We start from the raw sequence: 21,294 nt of genomic DNA, 5'->3' as shown, positions 1-21,294 counted from the left end.
AACTCACTCTGTAGACCAGGCTGGCCTCGAACTCAGAAATCCACCTGCCTCTGCCTCCCAAGTGCTGGGATTAAAGGCATGCGCCACCACCGCCCGGCTAGGTTCTAGTTCTTAAAAGGCAATGAAGATCAGTCATGCTAGATATCTAAGAAGGAGGCTATAGCAGGACTTGGGGGAGATTCCACTATATGACATATTCTTAAACAGGAGGCACAGCTGGAAAATATCATTAAGACACTGCAAAAATATCCTCACTCCCTCTCCTCTTCTGGGATCTCCATGACCAGAGCTCACTGAGTATGGCTTATACCCTGTGTGGACCAAGCTCTTTTACTTCTGGCCAAGCCTCTAAGGGACAGGCAGCCCTCGGCGCATCAGGAGCAGAGGATGAGCACACTCACCTTGAAAGAGCATGGTCTGGCTGAAGTCACTCCGCATGTCATTCCTACACACGGCCTGTACGCGGAATAGGTAAAGGCTATCAGGTGAGACATGGCTGATGGTGGCTTTCTGTGGGGGGAGGAAAGAGAGGCAGTGAGCTGGTTTTGAAAGCTCACAGATGTGGTGTAACTGAGAACAAACCTGGGCATTCTGGGAGTTGCAACTGCAGGCTTTCTCTGGAGAGAGGGAGTCCTTAGAACCTGTTTGCGACACTGAAAATAAACCAGCACTAGTCCACAGCTCGGAACATGCCTTCAGCCTTCCTGTTTCTAAAGCCTAGATGTCTGGCATAATCACTGTGCCCTTAGAAACTGTAATTATTATCCACAACAGCCTTCCCAGTTATTAGATAAAAGATCACCAGGGCCATGTCCACTTTGAAAAATCAACAAGAAGAAATTCTCTGCCTTTACGGTTTTCTTCTTGTTGTTGTCTTAAGGCCTCCTTACAAAGAATAAAAATCAATAGAGTTCTAAGACATAACTTTGCCATACGACTTTCTAACTGTGGGAGTCTGCAACAGTTGCTCATGTCTCCATCTTCTGCTACTTTCAGATGTGCTGTGTGGACAGGAATAGCCACCTAACAAGGCTGTGTAACACAGGCCACTCTGCTCGCAGGAACACTGAAGCTAGCAGCAGCGAGGGTCAGCAAGCTAGAGCCTGCACGATAGATCAGGAAGGCTATCAGCTAGTAGAAATCAAGCTTTACTGGCACATAGGCATAAACGGTGGTGGTGGTGGCACGTGTGTGTGTGTGTGTGTGTGTGTGTGTGTGTGTGCGCGCGTGCACTCTGTATACTTTCCCTCAATTACTGACAAGGTTAAGAAGTTATGACGGGCCATATGGCCTCAAAGCCCAAAAGACCCACTGCCTGGCCCTTTCCAGATTAATGCTTGCTAACTGTCATCAGACCCCACCGCCCACGTCCAGGCCACAGTTCCGGATGCTTTACAGACTCTAACACCGAGGAAACAGGACGTAGCTACAGAGCAGGCACTACTGCCTCTGGAGAAGCAAGCGGCGGATGCTTCCACTGGTCCCCAGGGGTTCTTTCTAAGGGATTCCTGGTGTCCTCGCACACATGTGTACCCTGTGCCAATCTGAACTCAACCATCGAGAGGGTTTTCCTTGTACAGCCTCCATAATCCCCTCCTTACACTGGTATTAGCGTGTGAGCATGGCAACACTGGTTGCTACAACTGGGAACAGCGTCCTCATGGGAACAGGGAGTTAAGGTCATGTCACTGAGCTACAGGCTTCATGAATTTCTCTTAGAGAAAAACAGTGAATACCACCCACGGGGCTGTGATGACAGTGTGGACTGAAAGACACAGGCTGGAAAATGCCTTGTGGTCACCAAAAGGTAGAGATGGGCGCCGTCCTGAGTCAGTGCTCCTGACATGTGGCAGAAATAATACATGAATTTTGTATGCCTCAACAGGAAAGAAAAGCCTCTAGAAATTCTTAGGAAATGGGATGTGCTGTCAAAGCAGGCCCTTCTGCCTGTCTCCTTCTCAGAATCCAATTCACTCCCTGTTCGGTAAACCTCTGCCCCATCTTCTTTTCAGAGAAAAATCTTCACTCCATCTCCGTGGGAACTTAGGAGAATTCACTCCATGCCGGTGTCTCTTTATCTCTGCATATTTAATTATTTTCCACTTAGAACAAGAAGCAGAGGAAGCGCCTAGATGGTTTCTGCTGATTAATGTGAGCGCGACTCAGGGAGAGCTCCCTGATGGACTTCCACTGAGAAAAGAGAAAGGTTCAAACGCACTGCAACCGTGGGTGCCTTTCAATGCCTTCTCTCGTTTCATGGAGGCCTCTGCTCCCTAATGTGACCCAGATAACAATGTCTAGTGGGGGAATTGAAAATATAAATGGAAATGAAGTAAAAGAATCTTCATCTAAAGGAATATGAAAAGTATTATTCTATAACTGATTGAATGGGCCCCGAGGACTTTCTATTGGGAGGGGGAAAAGTGGCAAGTCATTAAGAGGCACACCCAGAGCTGAAAAACATTTTTCCTGTGCGTATACAATTACAGGCTTCATTATTCCGGGGCCTCCTTTGGTTAACAATAAGGCATCGAGGCTTTCAAACCCAAATATGTCACTTGGAGTTTCTATGTAAAGTCTTAAAGCCTAGTGCTCGTGGGAGGTTTACGATGATAAGGGAAGAAGAGTGTTTCTACATGGGGACACTCAAAGGGATGGGTTGGGGGTCTGATGCTAGATACATACATTTTAAACAGAAATGTTGGCCTGGGGTCTGTGTGATCGTCAAAAGGTAGAGACTGAGGGCAGATATGTCATGGCATCTACAACAGCTCAGGACTCTAGCCCCGGCCCCTGGAGTCTAGCAGGCAATGTGTGCTGACACGTGAGACAAAAAGGGGTGGTGGGGACTGTGGACAGCAACAGGCATAGTTGTGGCAGGACAGAGCAGAGGTGCCGTAAGTGTAAGAGATAACACTCACACGGTGTTCCCTGACTGTGTGACCTTCAGTGATCTTACAGAACATATAATACTAGAACAACCTGGTCAAAAGAAAGGGGCTTGTTTGCAATGCATTGAAAAAGAACAATCTGTATGTATGCGTGTGCGTGTGTGGGGGGGGGGTGGGTGTGTAAGAGTGTGTGAGCATGAGTGTCCATATGCTACACCACCTGCGTGGAAATAAGAGGGCCATATCAAGTGTGGTCTTTGCTTCCATCTTGCTTGAGACACAATCTTGTTGTCCTGGCTAGCTGGCCTGCCTGCTTCTATGGATCTTTTTCTCACAACCCCCTACCTCCTTATAGGAGGAGACACACTCCCTAGGTACTGTACAAGGATTATGCACCTAGTCTCAGTCCAAGGGGGCCTTACCAAGTCCTTGTCGCTGTCTTTTGTAAACGTCTTCTCCTTCTCGTCCTCATTCTTGGTCCAGCTATAGGAGATCATGTAATTCATGATGGGTGGGTGGTAGATGGTTTCCGGTTGGCTCCAGGACACCTGCAGAGCTGTCTGGTTCAGAGGCTGCACCTTCATGTGGATGGGTGGAGAGCTGCAAACTGAAGACACGGGTAAGGTTAAAGGGCATCAGCGCTACCTGCCACTCATGTGTGTGCCCTCTGACCTCAGGAAATGGTTCTATGGTAAGCACCCAACCCTGGCCATCCAAGGCCCATTAGCAGTGTTCCACACCAGTTATCCCTCTTCTTCATCTATTTATGCATCCATTTAGTGTGCACATGTGCACAAGTATGCACCCACAAGTGCCACAGTGTGGAGGAGGATGGTAATGTCCAGTGTCATTTCTCAGGAGTGAGCCACTGGCCTGGAACTTCCCAGGGACAGGTCACTGAGGTCACATGCTCTCTCTGGGGTTTCATTTTACATCTGGCTATCTATCTATCTATCTATCTATCTATCTATCTATCTATCTATCCTGAAGATCAAACACAGATCCTTGTGATTGCTTACTGAGCCATCTTCCCAGCTCTCTCTTTATTTTCTGAGACATAGTCTTGCTATAGAGTCCAGGCTTGCCCTAAGGTTATGGTACCACTACTGCCTTAAGGCCCTAAGTCTCAGGGTTGCAGTCATGTGCCACCATGCCTAGCCCTGCCCTGCTCCCTACATGTTAGCTAAGTAGACACTCTGTTACTTCAGCCCTAAATACTCATACCTGCAGCTTTTCAGAACAAGAACCTTCCCTCATCTGAGCCTCGCTACCTTTACCCTACCTAAGAAAACACACACTGACTCAAATTTGCCCCCTTGTTTTCAAGACAACTTATAGCTGCTACCCTTCTCGCCTGACCCTGTACTGACGAAGCTTTCTCCTCTGACTTTTCCTCAGGACAGACACTTTGAAGAAGCTGGAACATTTGACTGCAGGGCCAGACAATTAGCTAAGTTTCCAGATAGAATTTCATTGCAGGCAGATCAGAGCATAAATGCAATGTGTCTTCCAATAATTGTAAAGCAAAGGCACCCATAGAAAGGATGGCTTCCTCTGAACTGGTGGTACCCTGGGTGGCTCCTGAATGGGGAGTGAGGGTCGGTCAGGCTAATCTGTCTGTCCATCCCTGCATCTCAGGAGCTTTAGGAGACACAGCAGAGCCACAGCTGCCCAGGGCCAACTCCCCATGGTACTGAAGGCTCCGGATCAGCCTGTAGGGTGGTGGGTATGGCAAATGTTTGCTCTGTACGGGTGGATGATCAAGTGTACCACTCTCCCATCTTCCTAAGACAGCCAAACCTGTCTCTAGGCACAAACAAATGTCTCCACAGAGCCCACCCCCCTCCGTCTCCAAGGAGAAATGCAGAGTTTGGAAGGAAGCACCCGTGCAAAGCTGATGCTGAGCACAAGGACTGGACAGATGTCAGGAAGGAGAACTTCACGTCCTGCAGAAGCACTTCAGAGAAGACCCCGACTCTGCTGGGGGCTGACTCCCTTGTGGAAGGCCCTTTCAATTGAGAGCTGAGCCAAGTCTACATGGGTAGAGGTTGGGGAAGAAGTGGAGGCAGAAGAAGGGCCACAGGAGCAATATTCCAGGGTCTGTACAGGACCATGATAGGACCAAAGCAGGAAGATGGGCAAGCCAGGACTGGGAAGCCTGGAGGCCAGGTTAAAACTCTGGCCTTTCTTCCTGCAGCCTCTGGAAACCAATACAAAAGTACGCCCGGAGTGTTTGGATGGGCTTGTTCTGACAAAGACTCCTATGCCCCCAAGGTGGAGGAGGAGGCGGAGGCTTGTCCAGGTGTCCACAGCACTGTCTGCACCCTAAGCCAAGGACTCGGACTAGGAAGATGGCAAGTTCTAGAACAAACAATGCAAAACTGAGATGTCGGGCAGGGGGAGGGACTTAAGAGTGGGGCAGTAATAGAACAGCTGCTGGCTCTGTCAGGTAAGGAGCTAAGTGAGAGGTGAGCCCACACCGCAGCCATTCTTGGGGACAGCACAGAACCTTCCAGAAGCCCCCAAGAGACACACACCTCTTTTCCAGACCCAGACTCCCAAACCTAAGGCAGTCTCTAAGAGTCTCTGGCCACACTCCTGCAGAGGAGCACTCAGGCTGCAGCTGTGAGGGAGAGTGGCCCTGCCTGGCAAGAGGCTCCTTTGCATCTGTTGGAGAAATGTGCTTTCTGTGGCTTCAGTAGGAAGATGTGGGGACCGGTGAGGCATGCTCCTTGCCCTTCAGAGCACCCCGATGCTAGGGGTGGGCATCAAGCTGCCACACATCGGCCTTCAAAGACTATAAGAAGAACGCTGGAATGGCCAAACGTGACATAATGGAAGAAAACCACTAGGGGGCGACAAGTTACTGTTTTTTAAATAGTCCAATTTGCTAGTCTCCAGACAGCACAAAGGGAGGGATGGAAAAGTGAACAGAGAGCCACAGATGCAGCCTTTTTAACACTGGCAGTGGAGCAGCTTTATATATCGGCAGTGTTCTACACTCTACGATGATGACCTAACGTCCACAGCTCTCACCTCCCACCACGTTCTTTCTTTCCTTGTGTTTCTTGAAGCCATTCCTTCTCCTGCCGCAATCAGAGGTGGCCCTGAGGGACACATTTCTCCAGCAGTTACATCACAACCACATAAATAATCTTAGCACCCACATGCAGATGCACCATCCTTATTTATGTTTTGAAATGAAAATGGCTGGGCTCTTCTATACAGAGTAAGATGATTCATATAGTACAAAAAAGCAAGAAGAAAGTTAGAAAGATTCACCCGAAATGTCACTGTGATCATAGACGACGGCTGCCAACACCTCAGGATCCAATATCTGTTATATGATCTACCTCTTCCTATATATGTGAAATAGGATTACATACAATTTGATATAGAAAAAAAATAAAATAAAAACAGGCTGGATGTGGTGGTTCATGCCAAAAAATCATAGATGCTCTCAGGCCAAGGCAGGGGGTTCTTAAATCTAAGTGACATGGTGAGACCCTGTCTCAAAAACAAATAAATCCAAACCCCCAACAAACCAACAAGAACAGAGGCATAAGGTCTGCAGGTAAGTTAATGATGGAGTCGGGAGGCCATGCCTATAATAAATAGCGCCATCACTTAGAGTGGCAAGTGCAGAGTTAAGGTCTCTGGGGACAGGACCACCTGCTGGGAAGGAGACTGTAACTGAGACACATACTTGCCTCAGATTCCTCAGACCAGATCGGAGGTAGCAAGAAGCCCTCCTCACATGCGCCCTAGTGGAGAAGGACAACAGGAAAGCGGTCTCTTTTGGTTCTAGTCCCAAGCTTGTCTCTCATCTTCCCGGACAGTGGGCAGAATACTGTACCAGAAGGACCCAGAAAAGAGTTGGGCATTCATATAAATAAAAAGTGCACATAAGAAACATTTTTGACTTGGAGAGTCATGTGGTCTCTTTTGCCTTCAAGGCACAGAGCTGCAGAGGCAGTGAGCTTGTGAGAGTGAGTGTGCCCAGAACTTACACACTGATGCTAAATTTCAGTTCTATATGATTCCTGTGGGTCTTGAACTTGGATCTTTTTTGTATTGTTTAAAGGTATGAGCATCCCAGTTCATATAATACAAAACTTGGTGGTGGGTAAGGTTTTCATGATGAAAAGGAACATGTGTGTTTATATTCTCGGCATAGAATCCAGCTCCTGAGCACGGCTCACAGGCAGCTTCCCCAAGGAGCTGAGACCCTTCCCAGCGCTCACCCCTAATCACTTGCTGCTTCACTGACTATCTGGAACAGTGCCCCTCCCCCGCCCGAGTCGGGTGCAGGTGGGAATTCTTTGGCTGTGTTCTGTACACAGTGGAGGCTGACATGCATGTGTATTTGAACAGCAAGCAAGCTGATGACACCGGTGTAAGATCCTTGGCCATTTCCTGGTGCCTGTGGGATGTGACTCCTCCTGTTTCCTCAGTCACCTGTATCTGCCAGCTCTCCCCCAGTTGGTGATCTGCCTTCAATAGCATGGAGGTCCTCTGTTCCTCTGAACCTCCTTGTCTCCCTGCCCCTCTGCCTGGGCTGTGAGGACCTTCAGGAAGGGACTACACCACAGTCATAGATATCATCCTTAGAAACGATTTTGCTCCTTCACTCCATTGAGAAAGACGCCATCCACACAGTCAGGGCCACCCAGCTCACTCTGGCTGACACATTCAGGAACTTCCATTTATGTAGAAACCTTGCCTATGTTCTCTATGTCATCCATCTCAGCAAGGGGATGTGTGTGACACAAGAAACACATCCGGTCTCCAGAAGCCGCAACTGCTACTCCAGGCTGGAGAGAGTGTGAGAGGCCAGCTTGAGCCGGTGCCTGGGGCTCTACTGGTGTGTGCAGCCAGGAAACCATAGCACCAGAGAAGACCCTCCCTCCTTTCCAGCCCAGTAAGAAAAACCAGAAGGAGCGCACGGTTCTACAGAAGGGTTTCAGAAAGCTGGCGTATCCAAGTGTGGGACTTGGGCCCTTGTGGCCTCATGCCTTCTCATCTGTATGATGGGATGCTTGCTGCATGTAATGGCTTCCTCACCGGATTGGGGTGACTGTAACAGGCACATTGCATGTAAAGAACAGGTTGTGGGCCTTGGGCCCACTGGACATTCAGGCTCAATAGCTTTTATTCATAAGTCTGGATGTTTAAATCAGGTCAGCTAGAACAGCAGAGCAAGGATCTGCCTTAGACTAGGGTTATGTTCGTCCTTACCACAGTTCCCACCACACCCCATTGCTCTTACAGTCCCCTCATCCAAAGCCTGACACCCCCCCACCCCCCCGCAAGGCCAGGAGTGCAGTGGCAGCTGCCTAATTTTTACATCCTTCCTTCCCTAGTGATGGCCACCCCAACCCTGACATCTGGGGCATTTTGACACTTCCTTTTGTATGAACCAAAGCCTTTTAACCATGCAGGAGGTGCCACACCCTGCTTGCTAGACAAACAGCCCCTGTGAGGTGGCTCTGACATCAGTCCTTCCCTTCCCAGGGCCTGATTGCTTCTCACAGACATGCAGGGTGGACACTCCCTGGCAGCATTGAGAATCTCTGCTTTTCCTCTCAACCACCTTTAATTATGAGCCCAGCTTCCGTTAAATAATGAAGAGCCTTCTAACTGAGCACCCGAGGTCCTCTGATTTTACATCAATGTCAAGGATATTTTCTCAGAGGTTCCAAAAGCCAATCTAAGTCTCCCCTGACCCTTCTCATTTTGGGACTTAGGTGAGGTACTGGGATATGCTCTGATGAAAGCCAACGTGAACCCCCCAAGTGTCTTATGCTGTCAGAGCAGCTACTTCAGGCCCTCCACTCGGGGCAATGGGCCAGCTGTGGGTCAATGTGAAACACAGACTGCACAAACACAGCACTTAGGCACAGGCTTAACTATGTCACATCCTATCCATAGCAACAGAAGCCAGGCCAGGGTGGAGAGGGGGTGGTGCCTTGCACACACAGGGTGGCACATCACCCCAGCTCAGCTCGAGAGCCCTTAATGCAGAGAACTTTCCAGAGACCTGGTGTGAGGAGAGAGGTCTCTTACCGTAACAGAGTAACCACAGCAGACCAGACAGGACAAAAACCCCAAAACTCTAGAAATCTTGGTGCCTCAGAATGTCACCTCCCTTTCTTCCATGTCTAAGAGCTCATGAAGGGCACACTACTTTGAAGAAGGTACAGGAACTAGAGGACAATTTAAAGTGACCCTGGCATGATCTGCATTCCCATTTTCCAAAGACCATGGCATGAGGGTTACCAAGTGGCCTCACTAGAAAGCAAAGAAGTGTAGTGGTTTGAATCAGAATGCCCTGCCCTATCTACCCCAATTCATGCTACTTGAATATGTGGCCCTTAATTGATAGTGCAGTTTGGGTAGATTGAGCTGTGGCCTTGCTGGAGGAAGTCTATCACTGGGGTGGGCGTTGAGAGCTTAAGGCCTCCCATGCTCCCAATGTCATCTGCTTTGTTTTTGTGGTTCAGGATGTGAGCTCTCAGCATCCTACGACAGCCATCATAGCCTACTACCTCACCCTGCTGTTATGGCCTCTAACACTATGGAAATGTAAGCTCAAATAAACTCTCTCTTCTATAAGTTACCTTGATCAAGGTGTTTTACCACATCAACAGAAGAGTTGATAAAAAAAAATAGTGAATGTGTATATGTGTGTATACAGTATAAACACAATTTAAAAATATTGTTATATTATCTACAGGTAACTGGCTTTTTAATAATCATTTATATTTTATTGTATCACATCTAAAATTACTAATAAATCTGAGGCCTATGGGTGGATATTTCCCAGATGGATAAACTGGGGGTTAGAATTAATGTCAACCCAAGATTTATACACTCACAGCACTAAGGAACATCGTGATGTGCTTTTAATGACATTGACATTATATTATAGTAGCATCAAGAAAAGTTTGAAAAGGAACCTGCATCTGGATTTGTAGAGAAGATAGTTGGGGAGACCTGCTGAGCAGAGAGAGGCTGCGCTGAATCCTCAATGATAAGCAGGTGTTTAATGATGAATGGGGAAGGTGACAGGTGGGCTGGGTTAGGCTGTCATAGCCCTGCCATGAGGGTGTGGACAGAAAACACGGAAAAGCACGTTGCCAGACTAGAACCTAAAGCTGCTGAAGACTGGAGCAAGACTCTTCTCAAGGAGGTCTAACTCCAGAAGTCAGGTTCTGCCAAGTAGCTGGCTCCTGGGGTAGCTACGGGGACTCTGGCTACAGTGGTCCTAAGTTCTGCTGAGCACGGACTACTTCAGGCCTTCCCTTCTGGACCGCCTTGCGACTTTCCGGCTAAATGCAGGGCTCTCTGCTCCACCGCCATCAGTAGCTCTGAACTGCAGTGCTTTTCAGCAAACAAGAGTTAGAGCTAGTTGCAATGAGCTTAGAAGCTCTGAAGCAGTACTGGTGGTATTTCTGTAGTGTGCACCGTGCTCAGCAGCCTGAGGAGGCAGAACACAAATTCCATGTCAGAGCTCCACATGTGCATTCTGGACTTCCCCAACCCCTCAGAGCACTCTGGAGTCTGTTTTATTCATGATGTCTCTCGTCTGAGGGCTAATGGCCTGGGAGGTGTCCACATCCTGTACAGGAAGGAGCATTGTTTGGCTTGACACTAAGGGAGGTGGCAGAGTTCAGAAGGGTCCATCTTCCAGGCCACACTTAATGAAAACAGCTAAGCCTCGAGTCCTGAGTGGAAGACCAGATTTCTTCCACATTCTCTGGGATACTGTTTTGCCTTACCTTGAATGCATAGTGATACCAAGTCAAAAGAACCAAGTGGACTGGCTCCACCTTACCTGAGGAGCCCTTCCGTGTGGGGCTTTCATCTCACATGCCTAGGTCTACACACGGACTGATGATAGGAGATCTGTGTCAGAGGCCCAGCACCCCTGCTCTGTGGTGGGGTTTCCTGAGGTGCAAAGTCATATTTCTGACTGCTAGGGTGACTTTACAGCTATGAAAGGAAAACAGCAGTGTCACATAAAAGAGAGGTCCAAAGACACCTTTGGCAACCAAAGGATGAGCTCTGTACAACAGTATTAACAGTCTATAAGATGTCTTTTTAAACTGTATCAACAGACATGATTAAAAAAAAAATAGTTACACGTGTCCCCCACAGACAGGTTAGCTAGGCGCTCATTGAAATAAGTTAGGGTTAGGAAGTGTAGACAAGGTGAGGGCTGGGCAGTGGGCTCTAGAAAACCCTGTGCCCGTACCTATTAAATACCAGTCTTATCCATGCAGGAGAAGGAGCCAGCTCTGCTGATAGGCTGATTCTAACAACTGGGTCCAGACACTCCAGAGAGCTCAAGCTTTGTGGCTGACAACAGCTTTATGTGGGCAGCCTATTCCTCTTTGAGAAGGCTCCTCTTCGGAGACGCTTCTTCTGGTGCCAGCCAAGAAACACTGCTCTGGGCACTTGATAACAGCCGACTGCCCTCAGCTAGGCAGCATCTGCTCCACACAAGGAGAGATCTGACACGTGAGAGTCAAGACATGAATCTCAATCCAAGACAATGCACTGGAATTAAAACACTCACACACCCATGCACGCAGGCATGCACGTATGCACGCACGCAGGCACGCACGCACAGGATGTCCGTCCAAGACCAGTGGCAAAACCATAATGCCCCTGGTGCTGAGAGGTAAAAAGCTAAGGATGAATGTAGAGTCGGTCTCCCAAGGTTCCGCAAGCTGTATTTGTGGCTCTTTCTATTTATAAGCGGCAGGGGAAGTGGCTGCTGCTCAGGTCATGAGAAAATGAGGGTCATGCCCATATCCTTGGACGGTAGTTAAAAGAACAGCACCCACAAGGAGGCTCGAGGAGTAATTGATGGGAAGAATGGGGGGATCCACTGACTCTGGGCTATATCCCTCTGCGGAGAGATGCCCGTAATCTCAGCACTCCATGCGCCATGAGCAGTGACTGCTGTTTAGCAAGAAAGAGGAAGGCTATTGTGCTGGGAGGAAGGACACTGTTAGCCTACATTAATTTCCACATGGTTGTTCACAAGCACCACTGTGCCCACATGAACAAGTCTAATGTCAGGACAGATTTATCCAGTGAGCAAAAGAAAGGAGAAGCTGTAGGAGGAAAGCTAAGTTGGCCTTGAAGCTCAAATTCTGCCTACCTGCCCGGAGACAGAGAGGATTAAGTAATTAGGTAACATCTATAACGTGTGAAAACGACTGACAGCCCCTGGCACCTGCTCCGGGAATTGGCTCAATAGCTCCCAAGCCTGGGCGGCAGTGGTACCCAGGAACATCTTGACCCCAGCCAGCACCTGCCAGCCTAAGCACTTTCTGTGCTGTTTGGTTGATCTCCTAGACAGTGAAGCAAGCCCTCTCATCATGGCTGTTTTGAAATGAACACTTACATTTGGGAGAATTTTGTCTGCAGTAGAAGAAGCCCTCTGGCTACAGGTATTGTGAGCTACGTATCCCTATCCTACAAATGCCTAGTTATGTTCTTGCTGTGCGAGAACCTAGCCTGGATAAATGGCAAATGCTCTGACTGGGCCGACTCTATAGCAAGGCTCTCTTTTTCCTGGCCATGTGTCATACTCCATCCATCCATCATCCATCCATCCATTCACCCATCCACCCACCCACCCACCCTCATACTCACTGAAGAGTACTGATGGTGAGAGTGCCACCTGCCCAAGAGATACAGAATCTCATCACATTGTGGTACTTGTAGGTAGTAAAAGAGAGAGACAGTCTAAAACAAATGTCAAGAGTGGCCTTACCACTCGCAAGCAGCCAGACCGGAGCAGCCAAGAGACTTCTCTGGGAAGGACCCTTTAGTCAGAGCTATGAACGTTGAGAAGCATCACTTTGGTGCAGAGAGGGGTCAAGTGTCCTGAGCCAGAAGGTGCAGGCTACCGGGGCTGGAGCACATTAGTGAGTTGACGTCAAAGGAAGTGACATGCAAGACAGGTCACGGGAGGAGGCAGGGCTCATGGATCACAGTCTCAACATTTCTCTTCCTGTTGCCTTGATGAGATACTCGGATAAAGATAATTTAAGGGAGGCAGAGCTTATTTTAGCTCACAGTTTAAGGTACCATCCATCATGGCTGGGAAGTCAAGGCACCAGGGGCCTGCAGAAAGTCACACTGCAGCCACAGTCAGGAAACAGGGCAGTGGACACATATACTTAGCTCGCTTTCCCCTTCTTATTCAGCCTAAGCCTCAAACCCAGAGAACGGTCCTGTCCACAATTAAGATGGCTCTTCCCACGTCAGCTGATGTAACAAAGATAATTCTCTACACGCATGGCCACAGGCCCATCTCCTAGCTGAATTTATATTCTGTCAAGTTGACTCTAACCGTCACACACAGTAACAGTAGCTTTCCCAGAAGGGGTTTAACCGTTGCAAACAGCTCAGCTTCACACTTCTTCCAGGACGCATAACCCCTTACTGTGGGCTTCAGGGACCATGTCACAGATAACATGCTCACCCAGATAGACACAGAACTCATGGCTCACCTCTACACCAGAAGTACCAGTATCTGCACGGCACCCTCCATATCGCTGAGTTCATATTATCTGTTCCGCAGATTGTCACATTTAAAAGGTCATAGGCAGACAAGGGGAATGATGACTGTACACAAGGATACATTCATAGACCATAAGCCTGAGTCTTGCAAGGATGCCGGACTCCCAAGCCTAGTGTCTACCACTGCCTCAGGCTGTCCCATAGGCCCAACGAACACAGAATGGCTGTGATCCTGCTACGACGCTAGTGTGTGAAGTTCCACTAATGCACACACCCCTCTATTTAGGAGTTATGAATCATGATGCAAAGATCTGATATGCAACCTTGGAGGGGGCTGTAAACCACAGGGTGAGGATCTCTGCTTCAGAGCTCTGGCACCAGATTGGAACTGGTGAATGCACAAAGCAACTGCATAAACTAAGAAACTGGGCCAGCCTGTTGAGTGTGGGACAACTGCTGGGGAGCTATTTTAATTATATTGTACAGGCTGATTTATAATACCCTTTTGCCTCTCTCTCTCTCTCTCTCTCTCTCTCTCTCTCTCATCCATCCAGTACGGGACTGCCATCCATAACTGGACACTTCTAATGCCTGATCACTTTAACTGACCTCAAAAATTCCTAGCAGCCTCCTGCTGGTCTTGCAGATTCTACTACATTTTTTTTTTTTTTTTAAACAATGCAGGCAATGTGAGAGGCTCACACATCTGTCCATGTCACTGGACCAGGGCTGTAAAAATGTTATCACAATATCCTATCAACCTTCCTGACTCAGCATAGGTCCACCTTCCCTGCCCTATCTAATCTTGTTTCCCTTTGTCCACTGATCCATGATGCTTCCTATACCTAAGGGCCTTTGCAAATAACCTTTTCCTCTAGATCTCTTCAGGATTACCTTCCTGCGCCCCCAGTGGCTAATCCCATAATCACGACTTGGTAGTCTATACATGGAACACCCAAGATAACTTGGCAGAACAAATAACACCAAGCATGGAAAAACGCTGGACTGCCCTGCTCAAGGAAGACCTCCCTACTCTTGGTACATGACAGATTTCCTGTAAAACCGATAATACCTGGGTGAGAAGGCCTATTCACGTCTTGTTTATTTCTTCCATTCACAATGTAAAATTCTGCGTATCTGTCTATATGTAATTAGGTAGGCAATTAGATGGTGTGTGTGTGTGTGTGTGTGTGTGTGTGTGTGTGTGTGTGCGCGCGCATGTGCACAGTGGCAGCATGGGGTGGGGATTGGGGGTTGGTTATGTATGCACATGGAGATCAAAGGTCAACAGACAGATGTCTTCTTCCATCACCTAGGATTTTGAAATGAGATCTCTTGCTGAACCTGGAGTGAGACCAGCCAGCTAATGAACTCAAGGAATCCTCCTGCATGATCATAGATGCTTGCCTCTCCTTTTTTTTTTTTTAAGATTTATTTATTTATTATATGTAAGTACACTGTAGCTGCTTCAGATACTCTAGAAGAGGGCATCAGATCCCATTTCAGATAGTTGTGAACCATCATGTGGTTGCTGGGATTTGAACTCGGGGCCTTCAGAAAAACAGTCAGTGCTCTTAGCCATTAAGTCATCTCTCCAGCCCCTTGTCTTTCCTTCTAGTGCCTAGTGATACCCAGCAAATATGTGATAAGATCTGGCTGAAGGCATTCTGAAAATTAAATAAAACATATGTGAATGTGGAGAGCCATCTCAGCATCTGGCACCACCCCTCTTCCTGGGGACAGCCACTCTCCTCGGTAACCTTTTCAAAGGCAGCTGAGCATTCATTCACATGAAGATAAATCTACTGGTTGCAGAACAGTGGGCAAAGCAGGCAATGTCAGCTGTGGTTTGAATATGCCTCGTCTCCAACCAAACTCGTGTTGAAGCAGGGTCCTCAATTAAATACACACGCTGGTGAGGATTTAAGAGAGGGAGGCTCCACCCTCCATAAGGAACCAATGTAGCTCCCCAGGATAATGAATGAACTTTTGGGAAAGTAGGCTGTTAGAGGGCAGGCCAGCTTTTTGCCTTCTCTTCTCTCAGCATACTCTCTTTCTGAAGTTCTTGAACTGGAACTTCTTGAGTCCCTTACCAGAGTCTGGGTAAGGTTACACAAGCCTTACTGCTGTTTTTAAACAAACTACCCAGTCTTGAGTATTGTGCGATAGCAACAGGAAACAGGCAATACAACATGTTGACAGAACACTAACATTGTGCCAAGCAATTAAAGCCAATCAACACAGACTTATACATTTACATTCTACGAGAGGAGTTAGGGAAGATTGGACCCTAGCACGCTCTGAGTTTTAATCGAGCCTATACCTTGCTTTCCTCATAGTCACTCTCCGGTTAACAAACCTCCATTGTCTTCAGAAGACAGTGAGCTACCCACTCCCCGCGGAGCTGCATGGAACATGCGCCCTGCTTTCTCGTGTACCTGCCCTGAGAGTTTCTGGAAGCAACAAGAGAACTTCCCAGAAGGGTTTCTGGGAGGATCAGCCGCCTACCACGGAATAAAATATAACGACTAGAGATTCTCTTTACTAAGATAAAGCAAAGCTCATTAGTGTGTTGTGTGGAAATAGAACTGAAAATAGAACGACATTAATATTTTCTCTCAAACTCTACAGCAATCATGGATTTTCTCCTTTGTTTGCTCATTTTGGCAGAAAATGTGCTGTTCTGCCTCAATGTATTTGGGTTTAAAATCAGCTAGTTACTTATGGATATGTCTTTTAAAACAACTTTTAACCAAAACAGGAAGCAATCCTTTGCGCTGAAAAAACCCAGCTCAGCAGAAGAGCAGCACACTTTCTACAAACCGAGGTGTGAGTCTGTGACACTGAAGGGTACACAGTCAGTCAGTGTCCTCTCTATTTCCTCTGATTTTTACTACATTACACAGTGTCGCTTTAATTAAGCCATCAAATCAAATTATCAGATCAAGTGGCTTCGATTCCACTGCGGGGTGAACAGGTTTCGTTAAATTAATAAACCATATGTTTTGTGCTGCTGGAAGCAAAGTTATTTTCCTTCAATCACTATCCCAAATTTCTTCACAATAGAGTGTGTTCAGCACTTAATCACAGGATGCTCTTCCAGCGTCCTGGAATGGGCTGAAGAGTAACTGAAACGACAGCCCATTAAATCCTAAAGTCTATCCAAGTTATTTACCGATAAAGGGCAGGGTAGCCAATTGGCCATCCTTCGAACAATTCGCAGATCCTAAATATTGTCTCCATTTTCTGGAATCAAGGCTTTGTATTTTTTCTGCATGGCATCAGTTATGTCTTTCTTGAGCAACAGTGCAGGACTGGGGTGACCATTCCTCCCCTCTTCTTCGGTATCCTGCATGACCATGTTGGGGTGGTAACGGGCTGCATTCTGTTGTCTCCCTGCTGGTATAACCAATCATCCTGAGGGAGGACTGACAGGAGAGATGGGATGCCTTCCTTGGCACCCAACCAGCACTGCCCTCATTAAAGATCACAGCTGTGGAACCAGGGATAATGAGGAGCTACATGCACTGAACTGAGGCTCTCGTTACACCTCTGATGGGAAATATGGCCAGTGGAAAGTCGAAGCAAGTCGCTGACAGCCAGGTTCCTAATCCCTAAATAGAATGTAAAAACCAAACAATTCATAGTTATCACGGCTACCATTGGTGGAGAGGCAACTGGGGATGGAAATACCTGTGTCTTGTGCATTTCCTGCACATGGTCTACCACTTAACTATATCCCTAGTCTTGACATATTCAATATTTACTTTTTAAAAAAACATATACTTTCTCTATCTTACTGTGATATATCCCCCAAAGCAGGCAGCAAAACTGGGTTCCCAGGACAAATCTGTTCTAGACTTTTTGTGTTAAATAAAGAGTCGCTGGGAGATATTTTCTATGTCCGTTCATTTACATATTGACTACAGCTCCTCTCATGGCCCCCTGGTGGACATGAAGAGTTGTAATAGGGAACTTATGGCCTACAGAGTCAAGAGTATTCACTATCAGACACTCAGCCAAAAACGTTTAATGATGACTCCTGACTTATAAAATTAACTTACTTTCTTCTCTCTTCTGTAACAGTGCTACAGCAGATGAATGAAGCATTGCCTCTTTCATGAGGACTCAGAGATTCTGATGACGAGCTGCAAGAGAGTGCCAATCAGACAGGCTCTGTCCTTGAACCTTCGAGGCACATTCCTCTACTCTGGTAGGATCTAGGTTATGCAGAAGAATGGTGAAGGGGACTGCCTCTCTCTTGCATCACCTCGTTCCTAGTATCCCTAAGGCCAACCATGTCAGTTCCTTGGGCTGCGTGATGACTATAAGCAACCGCCAGTGGCTTCTATCTCCGATACTCTTGAATATACCAGTCAGCTCAGGCAGAAACGGGGGAGCATTTTGCCACCTAGAAAGCCATGGCATGTACATATACAAATAAAAGAAAGCCTCCTTAGTCATCAAGGGACTGAAAACAAAGTCCAAAGGGAAAATATGTTAGCTAAATTAGTGTGGCCAAAATATAAAAGATGCATAATAACAAGTGTTGGCAAGGATGGGAAGACACTGTACCCAGTCCATACACTATTAATGATGAGGTAAATGGGTGCTGCTAGTGAAAAACAGGAAGCTGGCCCTCTCTCCTACACACTGACAGATCTGGCATGAATGGGTGGCTCTGTGTCTGAGACTTACGCCCAGATGTGAGAGCAGCTGCATTCCTTATAACCCCACAGCAGAACACTCCAAATGCCCAGGAAGCAATGGCTGAATATACAAACTGTAGTACACCGACATGGTGCTATAATATTTGACCACATAACAGCATTTATTTCTGATTCATGATCCCATGCATATTATGAAAAGTGGAAGAAGCCAGAGATGCCCTGTGATATGAAATGTCCAGAATATGAAATGTACAGAATAAGTCCATCTAGACAGACAGAAAGTAAATTTGTGGTTAGCAGGGGGAAAGAACAAGTGGGTGGGGCAACTACAGAAAGGGACTGGGTAAAGGTGGTGCAGGTCGTTTTAGAACAATGGAAGTGCTCTAGAAGCAGACAGATGGTCGTACCACTTGCTGACCATGCCAAAGCCACTGATGTGGACACTTAATGGTAATAAACCTTATGGTATATTAATTAAATCTCAATAAAGCTCTTATTAAAAACAAAGGGCCAGGAGAGATGGTTCAGTGGTCAAGAGCACCTGCTGATCTCGGAAGGGATCCAGATCCAATTCCCAGCACCAACATGGTGGCTCATAACCATCGTCAACTCCAGTTCTAGAGGACCTGATGCTCTCCTCTGGGCTCTGTGGTCACCTGCATACACATTGTACATATACAGGCAAGCAGACATGAGCACATACATACACACACACTTAACAAGCAAAAAAAAAAAAAATAGAGAGAGAGAGTCAACTCAGCAATAAAAAAGAATCATCAAGAGATGGCTGTTGGAGCAGAGATAAATCCCCATCCAGACACCATAGGAGAGAGGGAAACACTACAGATGCCTGGGTTGCGGATGGGAAGAGAAGTGTCTCCATGGTGAAGGGAATGTTCTACTGCAGTGATTGTCCTGCAACTATGAGTCCTCTGAAGATAACCAAATGGTACATTTGCAGTGGTAGGGTTGATGCACAAACCAAGCCCAGATTTTTTTTTTTTAAATATTGGGGTGGGGGTGGGGGAATGGAGTGCTGAGGTGAGGCTCAGCAGCAGAGAACTTACTTAGCATGTGTGGGGCTCTGGATTTCATCTCCAGCATCATTCATACATAGTGGGCAGAAGAGGAAAAAGGAATACCATCATTCTAGGAAACTGATAATGTCTAAGCAAAACTAAACATTTCTCCAGTAGACAGTGTCTACTTACATACTGCCATTAAGAAGCACGACCAAGAATTTTTACTCATTAAAATTTAGAAATGGATCACACAATGAATCACAAATTCAATACAATACGTATACAGTACATATTTTCTGGAATAGTCATACATGAAATGTAGTCCTAAAAATGAACAAACTGTTCCATGAAACACTTCCAATTATCAGAGTGGAGTAAAGACACTAAAGATGGCTAGCTGGCTGACTCCACAGCACACCAGAACAAAGCCACTTTGTGGCAGTGGTGACCATGGGAACGCAGATCTAAAAGGGGGTGGGGACCATCCTGGGATAGTGGGGATGTTAGCTCCTTGATCCAAATCCTTATTACTCAGCTGTATTTAGTTTGTGGAGATGTATCGTACTGTGCGTGTATTACAAAGGTATTTCTCCGGATGTGTATAAACAGTATTTACAGTGATTTCAGGGCTACTATGTCAAAATATGCTGCTTTAGACTTCAAATTAAAGAGGTCTATGAAATGCAAGTGTGTGTATGGGTGGGGGGCTTTCCTCAGTGGTCACAAACTCCTCCCAGAGAACTCATTAATTAGGGAAGAGCCACTTGTACCGCCTGAGAGGGGACAGGACCCTCCCTCTCCTCTCCCTTATAAGGATGGTGTACAAGTAGATCTGGGACTTAAGTTCTCCCTTCTTAGAGGCGATGGCCTATAGGGTACACATACTTCACTTTTAGGCCCTCTGTATTCAGTGAGAATGCAGCAGGAGGGAGGGGCATGGACAGAGAGACAGAGTGACTAACACAGGAAGGAAGTCAGCAGGCGGGAAGGCTGGAGACGTCTCCCCACTGGACTCACATGGGACACAGCTGAACCTGTGCGAAGAAAGCCACATTTCTGAATGGGGAAGACAGGTGGGGGATATGTAATGACACAAAGGGGGCCATGACAATGGGGGGGTAGCACTTTGGGGTCCCATTGCTGTCCCCTCTTACTAGTCCACTTACATTCCCAGGGGTGGCTTCCTTAGTCAGCAGTCTCCATATCCACCATCGTCCCTGTGTCCCTGGTCCCCTGCTTTGATCTCTGATACCAGAACTTGTAAATTTCAACGGAAGCCCTATGGACTCAGATCCCTGCCTATGACAAGTGTTCTGTACAGCCTAGGTTACCAGACACTCAGATGGGAAACAGAAGAACCTCACTCTTCTGTAATGCTGAAAACCCACATAGGATTGCAGATCTCCCTACGCCCCTCCCCTCCCTCTCTTGTTTCCTCTCTCACTATGGCCACTCTAAAAATATCAGAAATCCTTTAAATATTTACACATTGTAAGAGTTAACAATGGACATGATATTTGCAGTGGGCTTTGGAGAACGAGGAACTGACTGTCCACATCCTACATTTAAGGTGTTGGCCACAGTCAGTGGAGGACCTTGTTTACTTTGACAAGTAAATGGACCACCACCCTCCAACTTTCTTCAGTAATGGCAGCCACACAATCTCTCTGCATAGGTCATCGGTCTCTCACTTACACGCTCAGCACAGTGTCCAGGGAAGACCTCCTGCCCTGTTCTCAACAGTTCTGAGGTAGCAGACTGTGTGTGCCTCTTGATCCAATTTTCCCATCCCTTGCAGGACCTCTGTACAGACTTCTCACCAAGAGTGAGCCCAGGAGTGGTCTCCTTTCCCAAAGTTCCCTGTGGAAAAGCCTTCAAGTTCAGTTATTTTTAGCTAAGTTTAAAAAGTTAGACCATGTGAAGACTTTTCAATGACAACCCAGCCTGAGGCATCTCATGGGTTTGCGGGCATCTAAATTGTCCTGCTACTGTCAGTAGCTAGAGATGCAAGCCTTTCGTGGGGACCCCTGGCCAGATCAGCGTCTAATAAACCACAGACAGACATTCTTCCTCCTTCCTGCTCCTACCCCCACAATGCTGTGCTAAAGGCGGACATCAGGGACTTGTTCCAGGGTCACAGCCATCTTCAGGTCCTTGGTTGGTTTAGGA

At 47.2% G+C, this 21,294-nt stretch overlaps 1 protein-coding gene across 2 annotated transcripts in view; it reads right to left on the bottom strand.

The window, feature by feature from the left end:
- The window catches only part of Ptprg (protein tyrosine phosphatase receptor type G), a 677,472-nt gene that overhangs the window by 94,634 nt on the left and 561,544 nt on the right, over positions 1-21,294 (bottom strand). For both annotated transcript variants that reach the window (XM_021204227.2, XM_021204228.2), the window contains exons 9-10: positions 3,314-3,498; positions 402-510 (exon numbers count right to left, since the gene is read on the bottom strand). In XM_021204227.2, coding sequence (XP_021059886.1) covers positions 402-510; positions 3,314-3,498 — 294 coding nt within the window. The remainder of the gene's footprint in view (positions 1-401; positions 511-3,313; positions 3,499-21,294) is intronic.

Source organism: Mus pahari, chromosome 8, assembly GCF_900095145.1.
Source record: "Mus pahari chromosome 8, PAHARI_EIJ_v1.1, whole genome shotgun sequence".
Lineage (NCBI taxonomy): Eukaryota > Metazoa > Chordata > Mammalia > Rodentia > Muridae > Mus > Mus pahari.
The sequence above is the reverse complement of the archived record's forward strand: the minus strand, read 5'-3'. Positions and strand labels throughout refer to the sequence as shown.